We start from the raw sequence: 27623 nt of genomic DNA, 5'->3' as shown, positions 1-27623 counted from the left end.
CAGACAAACTCTGTATATTACACTTATATCTTATTTGCTGATGCTTTTTTGTTGTTGTTTGTTGTTGTGTTTCAGCCAAATGTTTTATTTGCTGGCAATGATGAAATGATAAGTGCCAGATCCAATTATTTGGTCTTAAAATGCGGTAAACGAAAAGAATGGGGGGAAAAAAAGAGGAACCAACATCTTTATATGGAAAAATAAGACGGTGCTACTGCAGACTTGCTGGTATAACATAGTCCTGACAGAGTCCCAATACCAAGCATGCTAAATTTTTTGTTTTCTTTTGTTGTCACTGATGTTATTACTGCCATGGAAAAGTCTCACTTAAGTTAAAGAGTCTAAAAATCTATTTTTTTCATGCAATAAATGCATAAATCACATCACTGTTTGCTTAGTGCAATGCTTGTTATAAGTTATATAATTCCACATTGTCTTATTATGAACTTAGAACAACGGATGACAGCAATGGAGAAATTGAGGGAACATGAGGTTCTTAAGTGTTTAAACAACCATGATGTTCAAAGAAGAGACTTCTGGGGGGGCAGCTCTGTGAAATGTTAACAGTTTTACAAGAACAATACTGTATAGTTCAAGGTTTAACAGCACGTTGAGCATTCCTACATTTTGTTTTTCATTTAGCAGAAACGTCATAATTTAAAAAAAAAGAAAAAATAAACAAACCCACCAACCAAAAATGGACAGAAAATGCAAAGGGAGGACTGGAATGGAGGGAGGGAGGGAGGGAGAAAGGAAAAACCCAACAAATAAATAGAACACAGTCATGAGTTATAGCCGTTAAATCAGTACTATATACATACAACCTTTGGAAAGGAAGAGGTCTGGGAAATAAAAATAAATTTACAAGTATTATTTTTGGAAAGCTGACAACTTACACAGGACAACATTTACAGAGGGAAGGAAGAAGAGGGGCTGATATGTGCACGTATGCAAACCTAGTTGGTAAATACCATGAGAAAAAGCATGAGATTGCTCCCCTCGGGGACAGTGTGTGTAGAAGGATTGGCCCCTGGTTGCCTTTAACTGCTGCCCAGCATCTTTGTTGCACGTTGATTGGCTTCATCAATCCTGGTTTTGTTGGAAACAGCCTGAATTGGAGAAAAGAAACATGGAGGAAAAAGGTGAAGATGGCAATGTTGTCAAGAAAGTTGTACTAGAGTAATGGGTATCTGGGGATCCAGTCCCAGAAATGTGTGACAGTCTAATGCAGGTTATATTAATACTAAGTAAGAGTAGAGTAGGGTAGGGTAGAGTAGAGTAGAGTAGAGTAGAATGAACTGGAAGTGACTTTTTTATTTTATTTTATCAATTTCATATATACATTCACAATTATATGATCTCATAACTGTTATTAATAATATGTATTTATAACAATTTTTCCCCTACTGTTGACAATATACTTGAAGATTTTTTTTTAACGTCCCATAGATCCATCTTATCTTACAACGGTCCTACTTGTTCTTCCCTCCCTCCCTCTTTCCTTCCCTCATTTCTTCTCTCCTACTCCCCTTCCTTCCCTCCCTCCTTCCCCGTCCCTCCGTCTCGCCTTCCCCCCGGCCTTCCTTCCTTCCTTTCTTTTCTCCTTCTCTCCTTCCTTTCCTCCTTCCTTCCCCCCTTCCTTCTCTCCTACATTCCCTCCTTCCTTCCCTCCTTTCTTCTCTCCTTCTCTCCTTCCTTCCCTCCTTTCTTCCCTCCTTTCTTCTCTCCTTCTCTCCTTCCTTCCCCCCTTCCTTCCCTCCTTGCTTCCCTCCCTCCTTCCCTCCCTCCTTCCTACCCCCTTTCTTCTCTTTCTTCTCTCCTTCCTTCCTTCCTCCTCTCCTTTCCCTTCTCTCCTGACCTGAAGTGACTTTAGAGGTCTTCTAGTCCAGCCCGCTGCTCAAGCAGGAAAATCTATACCATTTTAAATAAGTGACTGTCTAGACTCTTCTTTAAAACCTCCAGTGATGGAGCACCCACAACATCTGAAAATTGGTTAATTGTCTTCACTGTTAGGAAGTTTCTCCTTAATTCCAGGTTGCTTCTCTCTTTGGTTAGTTTCCAACCATTGTTTCTCGTCCTGCCCTCTGGTGCTTTGGAGAATAATGTCTCAGATTCACACACCAACACCATTCCTGTTATGCTTATCTGTCTCCTTTATGCATAGATATTTCAATGATGATTGAAATAAAATAAAAATAATATTTCAGATGATTGATAGCATAAAAAATGGTTTTAAACTCGGCCTCATTGGATATTGAGGGATCCCTTGGTAGGCTCTGAGCTTGTTTGCTTTCTTGCAGATATTTCATTACCCAAACTAGGTAACAACATAAGTGCTACTCCTGATGATGTTACCTAATATGGGTAATGAAACGCCTGGAAGCAAGCAAGCAAGCTCAGAGAACACCAAGGGACCACTCACGTCAACCCTGAGCTACAAATATTCTCCTTTATCCTTGGAAGTTATTAGAAAAATCTATTTATGAATGGTTTTGAACCAGAAAGCATTTGGACCAACTATGAATATTGATGCCAGTGGCAGCTCATCTCTTACCTTCTCCATGATCCTGTCCATTTGGCGGTTCTGTGTATCAATCTCATTGCCCATATCTAGAGCCATGTGACGGAGGTTTCCAATGATGCCGCCAACCTGTTCCAGGTTTTCATCCATCTCACCTTCTCGGGCATCATTTGTTACCCTGCGGAAGAATGAAAATTAAAACTGGACTGAACCATATCCAAGGCTTGGATGTTTATCCAAAAGTGAAGCTTCTTTATTGATGCAAAGGGATGCTATTTGATCGGCTACATCTAAGATTTTCTGGGCTTGTATAAAGACAAACATTGAGCAAAATAAAGGGATAAAGCAGTGGTGAAATTCAATTTTTTTTTACTATCTGTGGGTGTAGTTGGTGGGCATGGCAGGGGAAGGATACTGCAAAATTTCCATTCCCACCCCACTCCAGGGGAAGAATACTGCAAAATCTCTATTCCCACCCCACTCCAGGGGAAAGATACTGCAAAATCTCCATCCTCACCCCACTCTGGGGTCAGTCAGAGGTGGTATTTGCTGGTTCTCTGAACTACTCAAAATTCCTGCTACCGGTTCTCCAGAACCTGTCAGAACCTGCTGAATTTCACCTCTGGGATAAAGGATATAATCTTCCACAACTTCCACAAGTGGATCTGCTTTAAATGCATAGGCCTACCTTTTAGGCTAATTATAGAAGTCACAGAAGAACCAGCAGGATGTCAGGACACAATAAGTGGGAATACTCTAGCACATTGTCACTCCTTTCTGCACATATTAAGTGAACATTATCAGAGCAACCTACATATTGGTTCATTCTACAGGGTTTTTTTAAAAAAACAACTTTATGTTATTAGCAAATGAGGTGATATTACATGCAGAGAGTTTCCTGGTGCCTCAAAGGAATTTTCTTTTTCTGAAGGAAAAGATGTTGGACCTGGATAAAACCACCATCAAGCCATATGTTGTACTCAATGCCAGAATCCTAATTAAAGCATCTGAACAGATGGCTGCGTAGCCTTTGCTTGAACACATCCACTGAGGGGAAGATATTCCGCTGGGGAAATGGTTCTACTGCCAACCTACTTTTACTCTGAGGACGTTTTCTCTAATAGCTCACCAGAAGTTGCTTTCTTGAAATGTAAATCCATTATTTTATATTCTGTACCCCTGAAAGAATACAGAATAGTTCTTGATTTTTTTTACTATGCAACATTTTTTTTCCAAAACGGGAGGATACTATTTTATTCATCTTTTCCTTGTCCCTTCTGTATAGTCTTCAAAGAATTTAGATTCTAATCTCCAATCATCATTTATTTATCCCCATCTTTCTCTTTCTCTCTCTCTCTCCATCTCTCCCTCCTTCTGTCTCTCATCTATCATTTATCTATCCTTTATTATTTTTACAAATAAACTCAAAGCAGCAAACATACATAATACTCTTTCCTCCTATTGTCCCCCTAACAACAACCCTGTAAGGTGAGTTGGACTGAAAAAGGGTGACAGGCCCAGAATCATCTAGTCACCTTTCATGCCTGGACTATAACTCAGTTATAGTCTGGACTATAACTCAGTTTCCTGGTTTGTAGGTCTGATGCCTTAATCACTAGATTAGCCCTATTTCTCTATTTTTATATTAGCTATTTGTCTTTTCTCAGCCCTTTTCAGTTTAGCTGAAATCCAAAACTGGATGCAGTAGTTGGAATGAGATCTGGTTGCCACAGTAGAAAAGAAAATTTTACTTTCCATTATTTGGAAATGATACTTCGGTTGATGTTCAGAAGTTTAAAACTGCATTTACCCTTTTTTCTAACTACTGCACTCCCGCTTCCTATTTAGATGTTTCTCAATTTCCCTCCCAATAGAATGATTTCCACTTGATTAAGAACGTTAGCATTTGCCCTTGTTAAACTTCCTTCTGTTATTTCCACCTATTTTCCTGTCATATGAACAAGGTTTTGCACTTCCAGCTTCTAGGAAAATTGCTATCTCATTCAGTGTTGTGTCATCTGTAAATTTGATAACCTCTTTCTCACTCAAGTCATTAATAAAAATAATGAAGATGATAGGACCTTTGAATGTGCCTGTTGGCAGCTCATTTGATTTTCATTTGATGTATTTATTTGTCATACCATCCAGCTCATAGTTAATTAGCTTGCTACTGAGAATGTCACAGTGGACTTTGTGAAATGCTTTGATACAACGCTCCAGTAATGTATTAAAGAAGATACCTGATTCCAAAGAGTATGTAAGAAAAAGTGAAAATTCATTCTAGTATTTATTATTTTGTTTTCAAGATGTTTACAAATCTATCTCTTTATAATCTGCTATGCAGTCTCCCCAAAGTATTTGCTAGACTGAGGGATCTGGAGAAACTCCAAACCTTTTCCCCTTTTTGGAGATTGGGGCATTATCTGTTTTCTTCCAGCAGTTCCCAAGTTCTCCAGAATTTCCCAGCATTAATAGGAAGAGGCTCAACATGAACATCAATATTTTTCCATCCACTTTCCTAGAATGCAATTTATCGAGCCCTAGAGATATATATGAACAACTATTCCTTAGCAACTACTACCACGCTGGTGATAAGATGGGTAGATAATAAATTTTATAATTAAATAAATAAATAAATTTACTAATAGTGTTCCCATTATTGAGGTAAAGTGCCATCCATCACCCTTGAGCTGGCACCAAACATTGCCAGGATAACACCTACTCTTCCCATCAATGTTCCCTAATCTACAGTATGTAGGGCGTGTCCAATTTTTCAACTTTCAATTTCCAAACATTAGGTGTGCTCAAAAATTGTGACACGCCTTGGGGATTGTAAAGATGTTTTGGTTATTTTGATATAGTTCAGTTCAGTTCAGTTCAGTTCACTTTATTTGTATGCCGCCCTTTTCCCTGGGGGGATTCAGGGCGGTTCACAATTCAAAAGGGGTGGGGGAAGGACAAACAATTTACAACATAAAGCATTACATCATTTAAGAACTCAACAGTCATACAATTCGAGTAGGGGTTAGAATCTTTAACCCCAGGCCAGCCGGGATAGCCAGATTTTAAGTGCGGCGCGGAAGGACTGGAGGGTGGTGAGGGTCCGGATCTCCACGGGGAGTTCGTTCCAGAGGGTCAGAGCAGCCACCGAGAAGGATCTCCTCCGAGTAGTTGCCAGTCTACACTGGCTGGCTGATGGAATTCGGAGGAGGCCTAATCTATGCGATCTTATCGGTCTAGTGGAGGTGATTGGCAGTAGGCGGTCTCTCAAGTATATAATTTAGATGCGCTTGGTAAGTAACTACATAAATATGATAACTTTTTAACATTTTGTTTGTTTCATCAGTTACATTTGTCTGAGTCAGAGCAAAAGATGTGTGCGCTGGTTTGCACACATTATACATAAAACAATTAGTTTTCTGGTTTTGTTGCAGGGGTGGGCTTCAAAAATTTTAGCAACAGATTCTCTGCCCGGTTGCTGAGTGGGTGTGGGCATGGTGGGCATGGCCTAGCTGTCCTCCTGCACTACTGGGGGGCATTTTTGCCTTCCCCAAGCTCCAGAGGGTTTCCTTGAGCCTCTGGGAGGGCGAAAACTGCCTCCTCTAGGTTCCAGAGGCCTTCCGGGATGCCCGTTTCCCCCCTCCCTGAGCCTCCATGTGGGCCCTGCTCTTAACTCACATCTAAAATGGGCCATGTGGAGACTCCAGGGAGGGGAGGGTTGGGCATGGCCATCCAGGGGTGAGATTTGGAGGTTCTCCAAACTGGCCATAACGTTAGCTACAGGTTCTCCTAAACCCAGGCGAACCCATAGAGCCCACCCCTGTTTTGTTGCCCCCCCCTCTTCAGTTTGACACCAACAAACAGAGCAAAGACCTAATAGCTGGGAAGGCTGACTTTCACATTTTACCTAGGATCGGGATTTCAAGGTTGGCTTGTTTGCTCCACTTTTTATATCCTGGACAAGTGCCAAATTGAAATAATTTGAAATAGAAACATGGAAAAATAAAAGGTATGGGAGGAATTTGTTTCCTAAGTGATCATTTATTTCATTTATTAAACTTATATGTCATCCATCTGGTCAAAGGCAGTTCTAGGCAACATACAATCAATTATGGGGGGAAACCCCTCAAAAAATTAAGTGCACATGGAGAAGGCCAATATTGAAGAGAAACAGCTGGTTAGTGGTGAAGAGACGGAAAGAGGGGTTGCCCATGACTACAAATCATACTACTGATCATGCCCACCAGAGGTGATCTGCCCTTGCCTTTAAGCTAATGGGTGACAAAGGCAGATTTTACATAATTTGATAATCTGTTGGTTTAGAAGGGAAAATACCATTTGTGCCCTTAGAAATGGCTTAAGAATGTTTCTTCCATGAAGTAAGGATGAGTTATTTATGCCTGGATCAGTGGTGGGATTCAAATAATTTAACAACCGGTTCTCTGCCCTAATGACCAACTGGGTAGGCGGTGGTCGGTGGTCATGTGACTGGGTGGGTGTGGCCAACTCAATGTCACTCACTCTTCACCTTAGCTGTTACAATGTAATAAGGGTTAACTGGAGAGGCAGTTTCTGTAAGCAGGGCAATAAAGATTAGGCTAGAAACAACACTAGAATGTTTCCTTCCTGCCTTCCTTACAGGATTAGCCCTGTAAAGTGGAAAAAAAACAAAAGGAGATTTCTTCCAACAACCGGTTCTCAAAACTGCTTAGAAAGTTAACCACTGGTTCTCCCGAATAGGTGAGAACTGGCTGAATCTCACCATTGGCCTGGATGCATAATCTAACAATTCCAGGGAGAAGGCTGGAATGGTTGGCATATGATAGTGTCGTAATTAACTGCAAGTGGAGCCATGCCGGACCTATGTTTCCACAGGTAACAAACTTCAGTCCTTTCCAGTGATGGGATTCAAAAAATTTTACTACAGGTTCGGTGGATGTGGTGAGGCTTGGTGGTCATCGGTTGGTGGGCATGGCAGGGGAAGAATACTGCAAAATCCCCATTCCCTCCCTACTCCAGGGGAAGGATACTGCAAAATCCCTATTCCCTCCCCACCCCACTAACCTGTTTTCCAGCTCTGTTCTCCTGGGCAGGGCAACAGAAGAAGACCCAGCCAATCAGCTGGGACTCCGATCAACTGGCACTCAGAAGGCAGTGAATAGATGGGGGTGGAGCCAGCCATAGGTGGTATTTGCCGGTTCTCTGAACTACCCAAATTTCTGCTACCGGTTCACTAGAACAGGTCAGAACTGGCTGAACACCACCTCTGGTCCTTTCTCTCCATCCTGCTGTTGGCAATTGCCTGGTTGAATACCCCTCTCTAGTTGAAGGGGACTATGCCAGAATAGGAACTGAGTATCTCTTGAGTAACCCTAACCCTTTTTTCGGTCATTTGTTAGCCTTATTATCTATGAAAAAAGATGGAGGATCTTTGATTGCCTTGTAATTCCCATCCCTACTAAATCTCTTGGCTCTAGGGATACACCGCTAAAAAGTCTCTAGCTTTCAAATGTCTACCAATTTGGGTAAGGGGTAATGGTGGGGAGTCTCCCAAATGATGCTAATGTTTGGAATCCCTCCTAAATACTCAAGAGAATGTTGATGGAAATTTCTAGTGCAGCTCGACTAATGAATTTTGGCTGTACAAACTGGGAATAAACAGCACTAACACTCTCAATAGGACCATCTGGAGACACGTCTCCAGTATGCCAGTAACAGGAAAGAAGGAAGGGAAGACTGCATTTTTAAAAGGGGGAAAAAAAGAAGAATAAAATCTTCAAAATCCTCACCTGCGGATAAATCCACCACTGATGGCCATCTGTTCTCGTTCATCCACAACACGGGCAGGCTGGCTGGCTACAACTCCATCTTGATTGTTGCCCCAGGCTTTTTTGTAAGCATCACTTGATTTAAGCCTATGCAAAAACAGGCGGTGAGTAACAAGGCAGCAAGAGCGGGGAGAGCCAACAGTAAAACATCTTCTCCATATTTGTTTCAAGCTAAGAGCTGAGTCAAGCAAATGGGTTGTTTTTTTTAAATAAAGGGGGCATTCTGGTATACCGATATATCATAAAGTGGAACAAAAGCATTTCCTTTCTTTTTATTTGTTGCTTGCACATTTCATTTCCAATAGTGTCAATCGTCATCATGGCCAAGTTGGTGGCTTTTGGAGGGTGGACTTGCTTGATTTACACAAGAATAAACAAACACAACTAGGAAACGTTCAGCTGGTTTTTTTCATGACACATGTGTATCAGGACACCAAACGCAGGGACTGCACTTCTAGACAGACAAGAAAACAGAACTGCAAAGGGAAGTGTGTACATCACATCACAGTGAGACATTGTCTTAGATTTTTTAAAAAGACCAAGATGAAACAAAAACAGACTCAGCCTCCTTTTAAGCAAGGCTTCTTGATCATGGGGCACAAAGAACTTTTACATCCAACAATTTTTCCTATGGGATACTAGAAGAATGGAGATTCACAGAGGCTTCTTTGCCATAAGGCCTGATGGGGCAATTTGGCAAGACATTTTAATAATATATCGGTACTTGGAGAAAGTAACTATAGATCTAGAGTTGATGTACAAACCTTCACAGAGACAGAAAGTAAAATCAGGCTATATTGAGATGAATGCAGGGAAGTAAAGAAAGAATGCAAGCATGTGTAACAGTTGAGCTTCAGAAAGGGAAATTCCTCTAAGTAGGTATATATAGAGATATATTTCATGCACCAGGTTCAGGCATGAATAAGAAGCGTTCTCGAGAAAACCCAGCTGCCCCCGTGGTCCAACATTCTCTTAACACACTAGCAGTTACACAGCCTACACAGCAAAGTGGGATGCAGGCAAAAATGGATCTTCTGTTACAGTGAGAATTTAAAACATGAGGTCATATAAAGTATTTTAGTGAGTTAAATAGGCAATTTTTTTCAGAGGAACCATCTTTGACTGAGTCTCCACAGGGTAATTAAAATCCAGGCATACCAGCGATAACAAGCAATACAGTTTTAATGTATGCAGCATCCTTGTATATTTTAATGGTAGAAGTGTTGGCAATTACAAATTGAAATTACTGTCAAACCTGGTGGGTTGTTAGAGCCTAAACAGCATCAGTTTCAGCAAAGGATGTTCCTTAAGTTTGTACATGAAAACAAGCCCTCCTCCAAAACAGAAAATGTCCAGCCATGTTAATAAACGTCCACTTTATGCCCAAACTGGCACTATTTAAAAGCTTTCTAAGGACAGTGAACACAACTGTTCAAACATTCCTTTGGCTTCTCATTTCAAGCGGGGCTATTTGCTAACATGTTTCACAGCCTGGATGTTGCTTTGTAATCATTGTTTTTGGTCAGAAGTCAATTGACTTTCTTTTGATCAAGTACATGAGTAGAATTACAGTGCAGAGCTCCAATCCTATGAATGTCCCCTTGCTGGTCAACCTAACAAGATGTGCTCCAAGGAACATGCATGCAAAAATAATAAAAACTACATGCTACGATAGTGCTACAATAGTTTTTGGTGTTAATGTGTAAGGCGAGGCTGATAAATTGGATTAAACACAGCAGTAAGAGTGGAATGCTATTTGGAAAATTAGGTATGCCCCATGCACAGTAATATTTGGAACAGTTTTTTTTTCCAAATTGGACGTGAACAGTGTGTCATCTTAACCAGAGGTGATAAGGAGGTGGCATTCAGGCATTGCTACAAGGCCACACATTTGCCCACCTTTGCTTGAGCTGCTGATTGACTACATTTTTTCTCTTTACATCACCATTTGACTAACCTCTTTGGTCTGCTCTTCCATTCAGGGTTTCTGTTTCTCGATAGCAATAGCAGTTAGCAGTTAGACTTATATACTGCTTCACAGGGCTTTCAGCCCTCTCTAAGCGATTTACAGAGTCGGCATATTGCCCCCAACAACAATTCGGGTCCTCATTTAACCCACCTCGGAAGGATGGAAGGCTGAGTCAACCTTGAGCCGGTGAGATTTGAACCGCCGAGCTGCAGAACTAGCAGTCAGCTGAAGTGGCCTGCAGTACTGCACTCTAACCACTGCGCCACCTCGGCTCATAGGTACAGGTTGCTCTGAAATTATCTTGACAAAGTATGTAGACTTAAGCAGGGGTTGGGCTGCTGAGGGTTTGTAAGGGTTCAGGAGAAACTCTGAGATTCGGTGCAGTTCGAAGAACCACCAAATCCCACTCATTGGCTGGTCCCGCCCACCCCTCCCCTCCCAGGAGTCCCCACGCAGCCCGTTTTGGATGCAGGTAAGTGCAGGGCGCACATGGAGGCCTGGGGAGGGTGAAAAACAGGCTTACCAGAAGTTTGGGAAGGCCGCAAATGGTCCGTTTTTGGCCTCTAGAGCCTGGGAAGGCCATTTTCGCCCTTCCGGAGGATCAAAAAAAGCCTCTGGAGTCTGGGGAGGGCAAAAACGCCCCCCCCCGCCATGGTGCAGGAGGCCGACTAGACCATGCGCACCATGGCCACACCCACCCAGCAACTGGGCAGAGAACCCCTTGCTAAAAATTTTAAAACCCACCCCTGTTAATGAGACCCAGTATGGTGGTTAAGGCATCAGGCTAGAAAGTGGAAGACTGTGAGTTCTAGTTCCACCTCGAGCTCAAAGCCAGCTGGGTGATTTTAAGCCTGACCCTTTTTCTCAGAGCTAAGAAGGCGGCAATGGCAAATCATTTCTGGGAAAAACAAATTGCCAAGAAAACTGGCCAGGGACCTCTCTAGGCAGATCTCGAGAGTCAGATGTGTTTGAATGGAAGAAAAAAACAGACTTACTATTTATTATGTTCAGCATTACTGTTTGTCTTTCTTAGAATTTCCTGAGAACTCTTGCTACTCTCATTCACATCTTTGCCTTTCAGTGACACAATTGAGCCCCAAAGTTCCACTGCAGTCTTTTTACGTGGGATGGAATTGAGTGTAAAGGGAAGCCAATCCTCAGTGCAGAAAGTCTAAATCAAACTGGCAGCACTGAATCATTGGGTCTGAAAGGGGGTAAGCGTAGAAAAGCTGCACGAAGAGACTTCTCTCTTTATTATTTAAGACAGCGTTTCTGAACCTTGGGAACTTTAAGAGGAGTGAACTTCAACTCCCAGAATTCTCGGGAATATTGAGAAACACTGCTTTAAGACACCTGACTGGTTTATAAGGCTTTAAACCAGGGGTGGATTCCGGCAGGCACTACTTCCGGTTCGCTCGTGTGGGTGCTTGATGCGTGCTGTGTGCGCATGTGCAGCACAATAAAAATTGTTCCACGCACATGCAGAAACAATAAACAAGATGGTGGCGCCTACAGTGCCGCCCAGAGAACTGGTTCGGGGATGTGGCAGGCCTGGGTCGCTGCCGGTTCCAGTGACCCAGGCCGCCAAACCACTACCAGTTTAGCCGAAATGGTCGAACAGACCACTGCTTTAAACAGGATTATTTGGGAGGGGCAGATTCCATCTTTCTGGGTCAATGTAAGAAATATAGCAGCCCGCAAATATTTTTAATTTAAAAAAACCTTCCCAGCCTCTTCATGTATCATAAAACAATCTGAATACTGGATGGAACAGTCTAATTATTAGAATTATTGCATATTCCTGATGTCTGAGCAAATAAAAAAAGGCTAGATTATAAACCCAAAGCTACAGTATGTTACAAGGCCACATGCAACGGTACATGCTCACATGCAAACAGATATTCACTGTTCTAGGCCTGTTTTAATATTTATAAATGTTTTAATCATTCATCCGTGCAATAATTCATCCCACGCGAAATCTCTTATTTCTCTAAGCACGCATTCTTTCTCCTCTATGTCCTCCCTTTAAAGCTGATGCATCCATTTTGTTATGCTGCACTTTCATTTCATGGCAGTAATACGGAAGCAGGTCTAATATATTTCAACATTTTTTCTTGGTGTCATGCTACAAAGTGGAGAGCAGCTTATGAGCAAAATGGATCCAGTTTTTTTTCCCCCCCCCCTGACAATATTTTACTTTCCCATAGCTTGGGATCCAACAAGGAAAACAAGATGTATCTCCAGATCCAAATAATCGTTTTATGTATTTCTGAGCCATGAATCGTGGTCAAGAAGTACTGCTTTAAAGGCTGTTCAGAGGAAGAAAAGATTACATGGGGTCCTCATAATTTTAGAAATTTAAATTGTTTAATGCTGCATAGAACACACTATAAAATGTTGAAATTGTCATCATTGAAAAGTGCCTAGAATAAAAAATTTTTTACTATGGTATGCCTGATTTTAATGCATCTACTATAATCCTACTATTGTCTACACCAGTGGTTCCCAATCTGTAAATACACAAGCCACTGTCGAACTCTGAGGCGGCAGCAACTAGTTCACACAACCAAACTTCTCCTCTTATCCAACATGTGACAGCAGTGGCCCAGGGGAAGGGACATGTGAACTGCCACTGTCTCTTCTGTACTGAGACTGATGTGTCACTGGGTCAGCATTCACGTTTCCAGGAAATAGCAGTTAGACATGTCTTGGGAACAAAGGGTGAGACAGATGGCTGCCCACTGCATTGATTCCCTGGAAGGTGGAAATTTGAAAGCTGATAGCAGGAGTCATAGGTAGCCAAAGAGAGATTTTAGAGAGAGGGCCAAAGTGGTTTGTTAGTCAGAAAGCTTGGGAACCTCTGGTCTACACTATACGATGAATGCATTGGAACTAGAAGTGTTCTCTCTGCATGCCACATGCTCATCCTGCCCAGGTGCCTTAAGCAAGGATGAGCGTCACAAGGCTCTGTTGAGGTCAGCCTTGAGTGCTCTAAAAATCAGGCAGGCAGGCAGGCAGGCAGCACCTACTTGTTACATGGACAGGCACAAAGGCCACAGAATTTTCCTAGGTCCGTCAAATTCTTTTCTGCTTCTTTCATGTCCTTATTGATTTGGTCCATTCCCTCTTCGATGCGTTCCAGTTGTTCTGATTAAACACAAGCATTTTATCCCCATAGTATGAAGCAGATGGAAAGGGACAAAGAAAAAAAAAGACAAAGAAAAAAAAACTTCAGACATTCACTCATGACAAAGAAACTGGACACTACAGAGCATCACTGGCACCAAGTACCTACTTGTTACAAGGACATATGAAAAGGCCACAGCATTTCCCTAAATCTTTTAAATTTTTCTCGGCCTCCTTCATGTCTTGGTTGATATGGTTCATGCCTTCTTCAACACGATCGAGTTGTTCTGGTCAGGACAAAGGGATGACAGTATGGAATGAATTGTTTTTTTGTTTTGTTTTTTAGTCGTAGCTGTTTGTCTTCAACAGAAAATGAAAAAAAAAGATGTATGGAGAAACAGAATTATTACGATGGCATCTCAATGCATTAATTGCAGCTGATGCATTGAAGCAAAAAATGGAAGCAACCCTAGAAGCTAAAAAAAATAGTCCCTTTTACTAAAATGATGAAGCACACATACATCCATATAGGAAAAAAAAAGAAATGGAGAAGTGCTTGATGTGTGCTAATAAGAACAAAAATGTAAAAAAAAAAATGGAGGTGCTGTCAAATACCTCAGAATCCAGAAACATAATACAATACATCCAGTTACTATGACACCAGTGACATCCAAGAAAAAGAAAGAAATTGGATTATTACCTTGCAATGCAATTTGTGTACATTGATAACAGTTTTAAATGATTGCCTTCCATGGACAATATCTACAATACTTCCACTTACAAATGTCTTTGAGTTTGATGATGGTTGAAAATGTAATTGGTTTGCTTGGTGGAAAGTGTATACAGTTAATAATGGTTTTAGAATGGATATGAGTAGCTGAGTTAAAATCCATGTCCAGATACAAACTTTTTTCAATGACTGAGGTTCTTCAGATCTGAATTTTGGGCCGAGGTCCATCTCTAAAGAAGAGAAGACCATGGGTCTTATTCTTCTGTCAGTGACATTATTATATGCTAGGAGTGACCCCAGTGGAGTAGAAAGAATTACATAAAGTGCAGGACCTTGTTCCATGTCCAGAAAAGCAGATGGATAGACTGCCATAGAATTAGGGAGACTCAGAGCAGATGCAATATATAGATAAATAGATGGATAGTTAGGAAAAAAAATATAATAGAAGACCATCTTTTTTCCACCCATTGGTGGGCATTATTTCTTGCTTACCTGATCTCCCCATGGGTTCCAGGACATTAATAGGTCAATGTAATTCCTTTCACTTTAATGGAGTTACACCTGATTTGCATTAGAACAGTATAACATAAATATCAAGCCCACTATTTGGATTTATATGCAAATAATAAGTGACTTTTATAAATGCCACCGAGCCTGTGCTGACTTAGACTTGAATTAGTTACAGATTGCCTTTGAAAAGCGGCTAAGAATCATTATTCTTATTAAGATATGCCGAATAGCACAAAGTAAACATTTGAGATGGCACAAACAATCATACAGCTCAAGTCAGTCAATATTTAGGTAGAAAAAAATTCTCATCATGTTTGGCAGTAATTATTTCTGGCAAAGTACACATAGAATTGTCCCCTTGGTGCCTCCTTCTGAACCTCAGTTATTTTCCACTATCATAAACATATTCATTTCAATGGCATGTCACCTTGTTTCCCACCCTTCACCCTAAGGCAGTGGTTCCCAAACTTGGCAACTTTAAGAGCTCTGCTGGCTGGAGAATTCTGGGAGTTGAAGTCCACAAGTCTTAAAGTTGCCAAGTTTGGGAACCACTGCCCTAAGGAAACAAAATAATGAAGAAACACTTTTAAAAGGAAAAAAAAAACCCTAATTCTATTTAACACAAGGAAAAGAAGAAGAAATATTAGCAACACAAAGCAGGTTCTATTTGTCATTTCTGCACAGAAACGAAAATGTTTGTATTTGTATGGCTAAATATAAAGAAGAGGGAAAAATACAATATAAGTTGTAGTCATTAAATCAAAGGCCAGCCTTTTGAAATCACAGAATAGGTTTAGAGAAAAAAAAGTGTTGTGGTATCAGAGGTTTTTTCTTCTTAATTCCTCCAATTTCTCTATGGCAGGTAAGAGATAAGGATTTGGTAGAGGAAGTTGAAGATGAAGAAGGAACTACTATCCATCCATCATAATCCATCCTGAAAGAGCAGCGTGTGTTACAAGGGTACTTGAGATGACTGCTAGGTGGTGGAATTTTAAAAGCAAAATTCCTTCAAAAAAAGAAAAAAAAATCTGTAGCCCTAACTCTGTCTACTTGATATGGCTTTTTATTTAATTGGCAAGTGTATATTTAGTAAACATGAGTGCAGAAAGTTAATGCAGATGTAAAAGGATGATGTCAGCTAGGATGATGTTCAGTTGGCTTTCGAGTAGCAGCTGCAGTTTATATTTCAGTACCAGTTCAGGGACAATTGCTAGGAAACGAAAGGCTATAAGGAGCAAATGTCTGATGCAATGGACAATTAATTTCTACATAGAAGGCCCTGTTGTTCACACATACCTGGAAAATGAAAATGCACACTTTTTATGGGTAACATGCTTTGACTTATCAGGAGTCTCCAACCGTGGCAACTTTAAGACTTGTGGACTTCAACTCCCATTCCGGGAGTTCAAGTCCACAAGTCTTAAAGTTGCCAAGGTTGGAGACCCCTGGCTTAAATGTTAAAATAGCCCCCACATAATTCAGTATATCACTGAATTTCAGCAGCACTGCTGGACAAAAAATGCCATGTAAGGGCCACAGGTTGTTCACCAAAGGAAATACTGATATTTTAAAATTTTCAATTTCATTGATTTTGGAGTATATATTTGTGGATTCAAGACAATTAAGACACCTGAGATGCATTTGTGGAGCTGTGATTCATGGATTCACCAACTGATTATAGCTACAGTTTGTGTCTTTAAAAGGACCAGCCTTGTGGCCCCTAGCATACCTTAAATCAGTATGTGCTTGAGTTTTGTGTGTTGTACCAGATAATTTTCATGTGATATTAGTAGTAGCATTTAGTTTCCGTTAAACTTTAGGCTATGGGTCAAATAATCCCCTCTTGGTATCTATGCTTCTTCTTCTGAATCAAGAAATACAAGGCCTGTTGTTACTAATGCTAAACTCAAAAGCAGAAATTTGCCTAGAAGTTACGCAGTTGTTATATTGAGGGTGTCCGCAGGACTGTCAAAATAGAATATCAAAATGGAAGGCAGGGCTGAATGAGCAAAGGCCCGCCTCTTTAGACATCATTTATTACCACACGGTACCTCAATATCTCTTGAAAATGTATCGGTTCCTTCCCTCATATTCCTCCCTCAAATCCATGAAGATTTCAAACCCACTTATAGTTTCTCTTTGGTGAATAGTAGCCTGTGTTCAACAATGTTCTGTATTATTATTTTTTTCATGTGGGCAGGACCTTGAACATTCTTACATTGAACTGATGATTATTTTTTTAAAGGCAGAAATAAACACTTAATCTAAGCTAATTATTTGGTTTGGAGAACAGACCACCAAGGGGACAATATAATCAAAGTTTATAAAATTAGGTGTGATGTGCAGAAGGTTTTCTTTCTCCTTAAGAACATGGATTGGAAGGAGATTTGGAACAGATGATAAAAAGAACACAGCTCATAACTGAACTGTGGAAATTATTATCACAAGATATACTGATAGCCATTAAATCAGAAGGATTTTAAAGGGAAATGGATAAATTCATGGACAACAGAACAATGAGAAGCAATTCATCTTGAAGACATACTGGAGGCACTATGCTATCTCCAAATGCCAGTCATAGAGGAACAAAAGGTATGGAGGGTGCATCTCCTCCCAAGCATTGCAGAAGCATCTGCCTCTCTGCTCTTAGAAACAAAATGCCTTTGGGCCTTGGCTTGATTTAGTAAAGCCATTCTAATGTTCTCATTATTCTGAAATGGACAACCGAGCCTTGTAAATTTTCTTCAACATCAAAATAAACAAGCAATCTAGGAAACTTAAAAGAGTCAGGAGAAGATCCAAAAGAAATGGAAGGGATCTGTCAACTGAGCATTTAAATAATCCAATTTCATAATTTTGAGATTCACATCATTTGATGAATCAGATTATCTGTGAGTTATTCATGGTCTAATGGAAGCATAGCCTGTCCCAATTGTTTAAAGTATACCGAAAATTGTTTTAAAGCATATGGAACATTTCCATATTTTGAATGACTTACAAGCTTGCATTTAAAAGAACCACCAATATTAATTTTGGAACGTTTTATAGGGAGATCTGACTGTTTCCTATATGCATTTGTGTTGAATATCCCATTATCTAGCTTGTTCAAGTTTCACTATCAAAATTCTTTCCTCTTCCAGAATGCAGAGAACCTGATCCCTAAAATAATCTGTGCTTCAAAGCAACCTTAAGGAATGTTAAAATGTTAAATACTGTAGCTCTGATTAGAAGATTTATGTTCATTTTAAGTAAAAAAGGCATGTGCTAGCAACATCTTCCTAGTTTAGATGGCTGCAGATCAAGACCTATAAACAAACACCTGTCTAAGTATATACATGTGTTAGTATAAGACCATTAATTGGTCTAAAGTTTACTGTTCCTAAAAGGGTTTTTTTGGGTAAACAACCTGAACTTACCTCCTTGCTCATCCAACATAACCAAGGTCCTGATACCAGCATCCTTGCTCTATATTCCAGTGAGGATAACAAGATGGAACGGAGAGACACAGAGATAGATAAAGAAAGAAAGAAATTAGTGAAAGAACTAATAGTTAAGTTCAAATCAAAGTTAACAGTGAAAGAAAGGCAATAAGAAAGAGTAAAGTTTATAGCATTAAAGAAACAATGCAATAGATATCACATCGGTACTACTAGGAGAGTGTTCCCTGTCTTGCTCTATGGGGATACTTACTGGTCTTCTGAGAATTGTAGTCCCTATAGTGGAACTATTGGAGGGTAATTCTGTAGTTTAAATAATGACCTGACTGGTTAGTAACAACATAAGTGTTGCTATTTGGAGGACATCAGATTAGAATGACTCACCTTGGGACTCATGGCAACACCAGATAATTTCAGAAGGAAGAAGGAGTCATTAGAAAATGATGGCTCAATTTTGGTTCTGCAAGTTAGGAACCTATTGTTCCAAAATTATTCTTATTATTTGCTCTAGTTTGTTTTCTTTCAATAACTGACAATGGAGCTAGATCACCAACATGCACATGGTACTGGTGTCCATACGAGTGCATTTAATAGAGTATATATAAGTAAAATCTTTTTTGTATATTATTTAGGTAATATGTGTAAATATTGGTTCCACCACAAAACCGCGGTAGACTAAAGCGCGTGTGACTAAAGCGCGGTGACAAAACCGCACCGTCAAAACCGTACGACAACAGCGCGCCGACAACAGCGCGCCGACAGAAGCGCGCTGTAACATAACCCTAAAAATAACCCTAAACCTAACCCTAAACCTAACCCTAAACCTACCCTAAACCTACCCTAAACCTAACCCTAAACCTAACCCTAAACCTAACCCTAAACCTAACCCTAAACCTTACCTTAAGTTAAATCGTGCTTCTGTCGGCGCGCTTTTGACATCGCGGTTTTAGCGCCGCGGTGTTGTCGGCACGCTTTTGACGTTCGCGATTATGTCGTGCCACGGTAAATATTTAGCTAAAACATGAAAACTATCCAATATGGAATTAGGCTAGGATTTTGACTATGATAAGTGTAGATGGTTGAATCAGGAATGAAAGGACAGGAAACACACCCGTACATAAGCGTGAAAATCCCATCTAAACTAATTTCTATTTTTCTCTCCCATAAGATAATAATAATGAATAAACAAAACATTTGAAAACCTTTCATAAGGATAGTTGATAGATGAAGTGGGTAGGTTAAAGAGTCTTAAAATTATGAATGGGATTTGGCTACTTTCTCAAGCCTGGGATGCTGAATGTGTTAAGGCAGGGTTCCCCAACCCCCGGGCCATGGCTGACTACCAGGCCTTGAGCCATTCTGAACCGAGCCACAGAAGTGGTAGGCGAGTGCATACACCCAGATGCATTCCCACTTGTACAAAAAGCAGGCGAGTGAGTGCGCTCCATTTGCATAAGTGGCAAGCCTGCCATTCGCATAGAACAATCCTCCCCCCCCCCCACACTGCTGGTCCACAATTGATTTAAAAATGTCTTCAGTGCTTTTTATTGTAATATATTTTTGATTGTAAGCTGCCCAGAGTCATTGACTGAGATGGGTAACTGTTGTGGCCCAGCAGGAGCCGTTGGAGCTGCCACCAGACTCTGACAGCGAGGGGCCCTATGAGTCGGCTCTGGAGGACCCTGTCCAGGGTTCCGACTCTGAGCAGGGCGCAAAGAGGCTGGTTGGCCACCAGGAGGCACCTGAGGCTTGGACCAGTGGGAAGGAGACAAGGGAGTGTGAGCCTGAGGTCAGCAGTGAGTTGTTCCTGGATGCCCGGCACCGAAGAGCTAATAGACGTCAGGAACAGTTGCGCAGTTACAGGAGGTAATTGCACTCAGCTGGTGGTCATTAGGCTCCTCTCCAGACTATAAAAGGACTACTTGTGCACACGCCCCTCTTGCAGAAGTCAACACAGGAACTAATGTCGGAGAACATTATTGTGAGCTTGGCAGGCTGGATTGCTGCCAAGCCTTATCTATGCTGGATTGCTGCCCAAGCTTCTCTGTGCCGGTTTGCTGCCAAAGACCTGTCTGTCTGTTAATTAAATGCCATAATTTATCTTTGGCTCGGAGTGTGTGTTGGTGTGGGACGAGGGGGGTCAGAACAGGTAACTATAGATATTGAATAAATAAATAAATAAATAAACAAACAAATAAAATGTTTGTAATCCCCCCCCCTTTTCCTATGCTTATTTTTCAGGAAATTTGTATGAAAGTGACATATTTCATTGTAGTACTTTCTTAGAACAATTGCAGGAGAGTAGCTGCAGGGACTACAAATTTAAAATGAATAAAAAGCAAGTACCATTTGTCACATTTTCTATTTAAGCAGCAACTAAAAGGAAGTATCCAATGTTGCACTCTTCTGAATCAACCAAAACTTTTTTAAGTTCTCAGAACCAAACAGAACACTGGCTCAGTCTTGCAATATATCAGTTCTTCAAGTCTTTCAATATACCACTGTGAAAACTGTTTATTGTGATTACAGACTAGTCACAAAAAATGGAATTTTTCTACTCTGTATTGTGATTTTTTTTAAAAAAAATATGGGAACCTCATTTATGTCTCTGAATCTCCAGATTACCAAGAAAGCTTCAGATGTGCCTCACTTCAGATAAATCTTTCTCTAATTGTGATGTTTCTTAATTTTTTTTCTGAATCAACCTATTTCAGTCAGGAGTCCATGTGTAATTGAATGTGTAGTAACACTAATGTACATAGTGTCATGTACAGAGGTTAAGGCTGAAGAAACTTAAAGTCAACATAGTGGAATCTGACTGTAGAATCTGAATCTTAGTTCTTGAATGTTTCACAGGGACAGAGAGAAAATACAAATTCCAAATTTTCTAGTTGATCAGAAAGTATAGAAAAGGTAATATTGTCTTTCAGAAGACAAAATTCTCCCATTAGATTGGGGACCAGCTCACCCAGAAAATACACAATTAAATTATATATTTAATAAGTTGCTGCTTTTGTTTCTCTAAACTTTAAGACCAGAACATTACATGGTCAAATGAAGAGCTAAGCATTTTCCCCCTCATTCTCATCTCCATCGGCAATACAAGGCTAATAATGCTGATGAACCTTCCAGAGTGAATGTATGGGTTACAAAAGGGTAATGTATATAAAACATTTTACAGTATTCCAATTCCTTTCTCTCTGTGTGTGTTTGCATAGTTCATTACTGCAAATAAATGGTGTTATTATTAAATCAGGAAACAAACCCACTGCTGCTCAACACTCCTGCAGGACAACCTGTTTCACAGAATCTTTTCATTTCATGCGCTGATAAAAAGGATTTAACCCTAATCTACTAACAAACTGCTTTGAAATGACTGATCATCTGACAACTCTGTTGCCACAGTTTGGTCTCTAGGCAATCTGAGCTCCAAATAAATAGATGCTGTTTATTTCCTCTGCTCTATTACTATAGTTTATAGTTTTCTAAGTCAGTTAATTAAGTTAACTGCTTGAATGCCAGATCCCAATGATAATGCTGGAGTTTTGTGTAGCTTTGCCACCATTCTGAAAGTATTGACATTTCAACGTGATTTTGTTTGTGTATGTGTTTATTTTCTATCCTTAGAAACAGGATAAAAAATGTTTAGATAGAATTATTTTCTATCCATGTCTTGGTGGGGACCAAGGTGGAGAACACACCTAAAAACACCTTCCTCTTCTTATTTTCCCAACAACAACCCCTGTGATATGCCTAGGGCCGAGAGTGACTGACTGTCTCAAGGTCACCCAGCTAGCTTTCATGGCCAAGATGGGACTAGAACTACAGTCTCCCACTTTCTAGCTGGTGCTTTAACCACTAGACCAAACTGTCTCATGTGGAGAGCTAGCATATAGAAATTATGCATGTAATCTGTGTTGTGCTAAGATAGGCTTGTCAATGTAGCACAGCACTTCCAAATAGCAATAGCACTTAAGACTTATATACTGCTTCACAGTGCTTTACAGCCCGCTCTAAGCAGTTTACAGACCCAGCATATTGCCCCCAATAATCTGGGTCCTCATTTTACCAAACTCAGAAGGAGGGAAGGCTGAGTCAACCTTGAGCCTGTGAGATTCGATCTGCCAAACTCCTGGCAGCCAGCAGAAAAAGAGCAGGCTTGCCCATTAGCCTTAGCCACACCCATGTCACATGCAGCAAACCTTATATATAGTAAGGACATTATGCTTGGGCATGTTTTAGGTGATTTGCACAAGATCATTTTTATTCCGAGCATCTCCTCACTATGGTATGCAAAGTACAGGTAGTCCTCAATTTACAACAGTTCATTTAGTGACCCTTCAAAGTTACAAAGACACTGAAAAAAAGCGACTTATGACCGTTTTTCATACTCGCAACCTTTGTAGCATCCCCAGGATCATGTGATCAAAATTCAGATGCTTGGCAACTGATTCAACTCTAACCCAGGTCATGTGATCCCCTTTTGCAATCTTTTGACAAGTAAAATCAATGGGCAAGGCAGATTCACTTAATAACCATGTTACCAACTTCTCAACTGCAGTGCTTCACTTAACAGCCGTGGCAAGAAAGGTCATAAAATGGGGCAAAATTCACTTAACAACAGAAATTTGGGACTCAGTTGTGGTCGTAAGTCAAGGACTACCTGTATGATTTGTAGTGAAAAACAAGGTTTAATTATGTTTCCATTTTCTCTCCCCCCGTCCATCTCCTATCTTCATTTTTCTTCCTTCCAATAATTTTTTTATTCATTTTGGGCTTTTTGCGTAAGACTGATGGCCATTAAAGGGAACAGTGGGATGGATGTGTATACATACATGTTGTTTTCAATCATGTATCAAATAAATCATTGAAATGAGTGAGGCTTAAAGTAGCTAACTTAAATCCTATTGACGTTAATCATTCTACTTTAAATGGGACCAGGTCCAATCCAATATCTTTTGCAGCTCCTTCTTCAAATTCTGGGGGATTTATTTGTTCTAATCTCAAAATATTTCTAACAGAGTTAAATGAGACTGGTGAAAGCCACTCTCATTGGCCAAGCAAATACTGGTCCTTTTGAGCGGTCCCAGTTCTCTAAATTCCCCTGATTTCACAGGATGTGGAAGAGTATTGAAAATGTTATATGCATGTATTGCGCCCTCAAAAGCAGACAAAGGATTTACATGGGATGCTCCTTATGAAAACCAGTCATGGTTTCACAGGAAGGCACATACATATAAAAACCTCTGGCTTTATGTTAGCAGTGTGTGTAAATATTCACCTAAAGAAAACACTTTAAAATAACCATTTTCATTGTGTTTGGAAAATAGCAATAGCACTTAGACTTATATACTGCTTCACAGTGCTTTACAGCCCTCTCTTAAGTGATTTTACAGAGTCAGCCTATTGCCCCCAACAATCTGGGTTCTCATTCTACCCACCTTGGAAGGATGGAAGACTGAGTCAACCTTGAGCCTGGTGAGATTCAGTCTGCCCAATTGTTGGCAGCCAGTGATCAGCAGACGTAGCCTGCAGTACTGCACTCTAACCACTGCATCAGCGCGGCTCATAATGACTGAAAAGTCATTATGTAAGTCTAAGATGGATATACTTTGTCATGTACTGAGAAGCCTCAATTCCGGCTAGCCAGGAGGAAGAATCAAGATAAATCATAACAGTCTTACCTCTTCAACAAGCTGCAGCATACGACGGGTGCTTTCGAGGGACTAATGCAGAAAAGAAACAAAACAGTGTTGAGATTAACAAAATGTTTCAAATTATATATTGATAAGACCAATCATATTAGTCAAATACTCCATCCTGCACAGATCATTATCAATCTGAATCTCAGGTACCAAGTAATGCATCCATCACAAATTGAACTCCAAGGCATTCCGTTTTGTCAAAGTACAAAGTTATTTAGATACACAATATTGGCACTAACTGGTGAAAAGCCAGTACTAAAGTTCCCGGGCTTTTCGCCACAATATAAGTCTCAGTTTTCTCAAGTTGCCAAAACAACTGTTCCTATCTGGGCTCAAAAACATTTGCCACTGACAATAAATTCTGCTTTTTCGGAGACAGGATCCATGTTTCGGAACAAAGACCATCCATGTTATCATTTAGGAGGAGTCTAAAAATGTATTTAGTACTCATGTTTTAATTTTAGGAATTCCTCTTTTTGACATCCTTTTATTTTGCTTTTATGATCGTTTTTATTAGAAGCCCTTCAGAATCACTATAGGAGAGGGCAGTCCATACATTTCTTAAATACATTAAAAAATGAAAAGAAGATAAAATCAATAGTATTATGTTTATCTCCTGTTTATAGAGAAGATTCAATTTATTATGTTTAAATTATAGTATCTTCCCTGCAAGGAGTTTAAGATTTAGGATTCTCAGAGCAGCCACGTAATATAGATTGATCTAAGAATCGTTGATCTAAGATTGCATAAACTATGATCGCTTCACATATGGCTGAATGTCAAAAATTATTCTTGGACAAATGTTAAGTATGAAAAGCAGAAAGAAACTTAAATCACATTTCTTCAATTTTGGAGAAACACTGCATTACAGCCTCGTTTATTTATTTAAGAATCTATATTTCGTCTTAGTGATGGTTAGAAGGAGTTTATTTTGTTTAAACCTGCTTCTATCCACAGATTCTCAGTAGCTAACAAAAAACATATGGCAATCAATAGTAAAAAATACAGTAGAAGAACAATCTGGTAGCTAGCAGCACTGGGGATTGATCGGAAACACATGATTAATCCACCATAGCTATTTTAAACAACTAATATAGGAAACCCTTTTGCACGACTCCTCTTTTGCATTTTAGTATTTAATGATGATGGACCTCACAGTTTAAGGATTGATATTATAGGATAGTTAGGCCATGTGCATCTGACAGATTGGATGCCAAATTGTGATTTGAATATAGATTTTATCTGTTATTTATTATTTTATTCTAGAATTTTTAACTGGATATTCCTTGAGTGTTTTTATTTGTTCTGGTCTCTTGTCTTTGATTGTAATAAGCTTGATTTGATTTGATTTGAGTAGAAGAACAGCATAATATTCATAAGAAATTTAACAGGGTAAAATAAAGTTATACAGTAATAACGATGGTGTCATTTCATTCTCCAGATGCTCTCTGCCCAATTCTGTCTTTAAAATATACAGAAAACCAATAATGCAGAAGCCAATCTGATTTCTAGTAGAAAGCTGTTCAATTTTCTCACTTGAAATAATGTTCCAGGTACCAAATAATATTGTAAATATGTACAGATAAATCTATAGCTAACCGAAGCATAAGGAGAACCTTTGCTGTATCAGATCAAAGGTCTCTTTAGTCTTTAATTTAATGTAATTTAATTTATCCTGTTAGATTCCTAGAGGAAGTTGATGAATATTAGTTTCCTGCATATAAATGTCTGATACCTCCTATAAAAATAATAGAACTTTTATTCAATTTGTCACTGCACAAAAGGCTATGTATGAATAATAAAAGACATTCTTTCATCTTCAGTGACAGCTTTGTGATCCAGTTGTGGAACATGGATATGCTTTTCTCTTGGACAGTATTCCTGCTAGAATTACTTTGCTACAATGAGCAATTCCTTGTAGATCAAAGTACTATTCATCACTCCAACTTATTATTTGTATGCAGGGTAAATTAAGGAAAGCAAATGGAAGATTCCCCCAGTTTTGCTTCCTTCTTTTTTCTCCAAATATCCCTAGCTGGCAGAAGAACTTCCACCCATCACCTTCCTTAATTGGGATAGAGTTGGATGAATAGAAAAGAATATACGAAAGAATTGTTAAATTCGTTGGCTTAGCCATCTGTCAAAAGCTGTCCCAGGCTTTGCCCAAGCTCTCAATAACAATAACAATAGCACTTGGACTTATATAGCGCTTTGGTGCTTTACAGCCCTCTGTAAGCAGTTTACAGAGTCAGCATGTTGCCCCCAACAATCTGGGTCCTCATTTTACCAACCTCAGAAGGATGGAAGACTGTGTCAAGTTTGAGCCAGTGAGAATCAAACTGCTGGCAGACGCAGGATTAGCCTGTAATACTGCATTCTAACCATTGTGCCAGCATGGCTCTATCCCAAAATAGATCACAGGAATAAAGGGGGAAATCAGCTTTACACATCAGGTTTCACATCTCAAGGAGTTGATCAGATGCCAAATCTGAAAGGGTTGGCTAAAGAAAGCCAATGATTGGCGCCTTCAGCTTCACCTGCCTCCTCTCCCAGCCTAAGGGTCAGTTCAGACAGGCACTGAAGCCCCTTAACTACCCTTATGGATAGTTAGGATTTTCCACACTAAAATGAAGAAGATATCATTTCACATTCCACCCCCCAATCATCAAAGCCCGATCAGTTGTTTCTTGGGCTGCTTTCAAAAAAAAAGGTTAGCACTCTTTGGAAAAAGAATTAAAATCATGTTTAAATTAACCCAGCCAATTGATTATAGGTAGACCTGATATCTGTTGGTTGGGCTTATGTTTCTTTCAAAAGGAGGGATCAGCTTAGAGAAATAGGAAATAGGGAAGAGGCTGGATCTCTTTCCACACTGCACAAACCTGAATGGCCCCATAGGACCCTGCCCATGGACTGCAGGGAGAAGAAAAATGTTCATTGCAGCCTAAGATGGTCAATAGTTACTAGTCTGATCCCACCAGAGGTGGGCATCACATAAATGTAACAACCGGTTAGCTCTGAACCAAAAATGTGAGCGTGCGCATGCACGGGTCATCAAAAACACAGTGATTATATAGGATGGGATAGCCCCGGGATGGGTTGGCAGGCCCAATCATTGGTTGGAACTACCGGTTCACCTGAACCGGTCCTAACCGGCAACAGCCCACCTCTGGATCCCACCCCTTAATCCCACCCTGACTGCAACACCAACTTAAGTTGGTTGGTGAAGCCTATGCAATTGCAGCAAGAATAAAACTGCTGCACATTTTTGATAGCTTGAAGGGGGAAATGCTACTTTAAAGCTAAAAAGCCAGGGATGATTTAAGGCTGCCTAAAGTAAGAATGGCAGCAGTATGAGAGCAACATGGCAGAAAAACCAGGTGATCCAAGCCTGTTCATCATTTCATCAGGTGCAACTGGGGGAAATTTCCTTCATTGCCCTTTGGGCAGAGATTAGCTTTAATAAGGAAGCTTCAAGTTGTCTATGGAGGTTCTCAGTCATCCAGGTCATGGTTGCCCTGAAGGAGCTTTTTCAAGAGGCAACTGAACTTTCTTTGAAGATGTTTCACTTCTCATCCAAGAAGCTTCTTCAGCTTCTTGGATAAGAAGCAAAACGTCTTTTTAAAAAAACCCAGAATGTCCAGTTGCCTCTTGAAAAAGCACCTTTGGGAAGTTTCAAGTTCTAATCCCTAGTCCAGTTCAAAGGCAACACATGAGTTATAAATAAACAAAGCAGTACCCCCAACTTCCTGTCCTTCGGAGGTGCTCAATTCCTTGTACTGCACATATTTTTCTGC

General features: G+C 40.1%; 1 protein-coding gene across 1 annotated transcript in view; it reads right to left on the bottom strand.

Annotated features, from left to right (window-relative positions):
* Positions 1-1040: 1040 nt before the first annotated feature.
* The window catches only part of SNAP25 (synaptosome associated protein 25), a 65263-nt gene continuing 38680 nt past the window's right edge, over positions 1041-27623 (bottom strand). The window contains exons 3-8 of the mRNA XM_032213015.1: positions 23806-23847; positions 18101-18149; positions 13348-13465; positions 8311-8436; positions 2555-2699; positions 1041-1109 (exon numbers count right to left, since the gene is read on the bottom strand). Coding sequence (XP_032068906.1) covers positions 1041-1109; positions 2555-2699; positions 8311-8436; positions 13348-13465; positions 18101-18149; positions 23806-23847 — 549 coding nt within the window. The remainder of the gene's footprint in view (positions 1110-2554; positions 2700-8310; positions 8437-13347; positions 13466-18100; positions 18150-23805; positions 23848-27623) is intronic.

This window comes from Thamnophis elegans, chromosome 3 (genome assembly GCF_009769535.1).
Source record: "Thamnophis elegans isolate rThaEle1 chromosome 3, rThaEle1.pri, whole genome shotgun sequence".
Classification (NCBI taxonomy): domain Eukaryota; kingdom Metazoa; phylum Chordata; class Lepidosauria; order Squamata; family Colubridae; genus Thamnophis; species Thamnophis elegans.
Note: the sequence above shows the minus strand (reverse complement) of the source record. Positions and strands in the feature narration are given on the sequence as shown.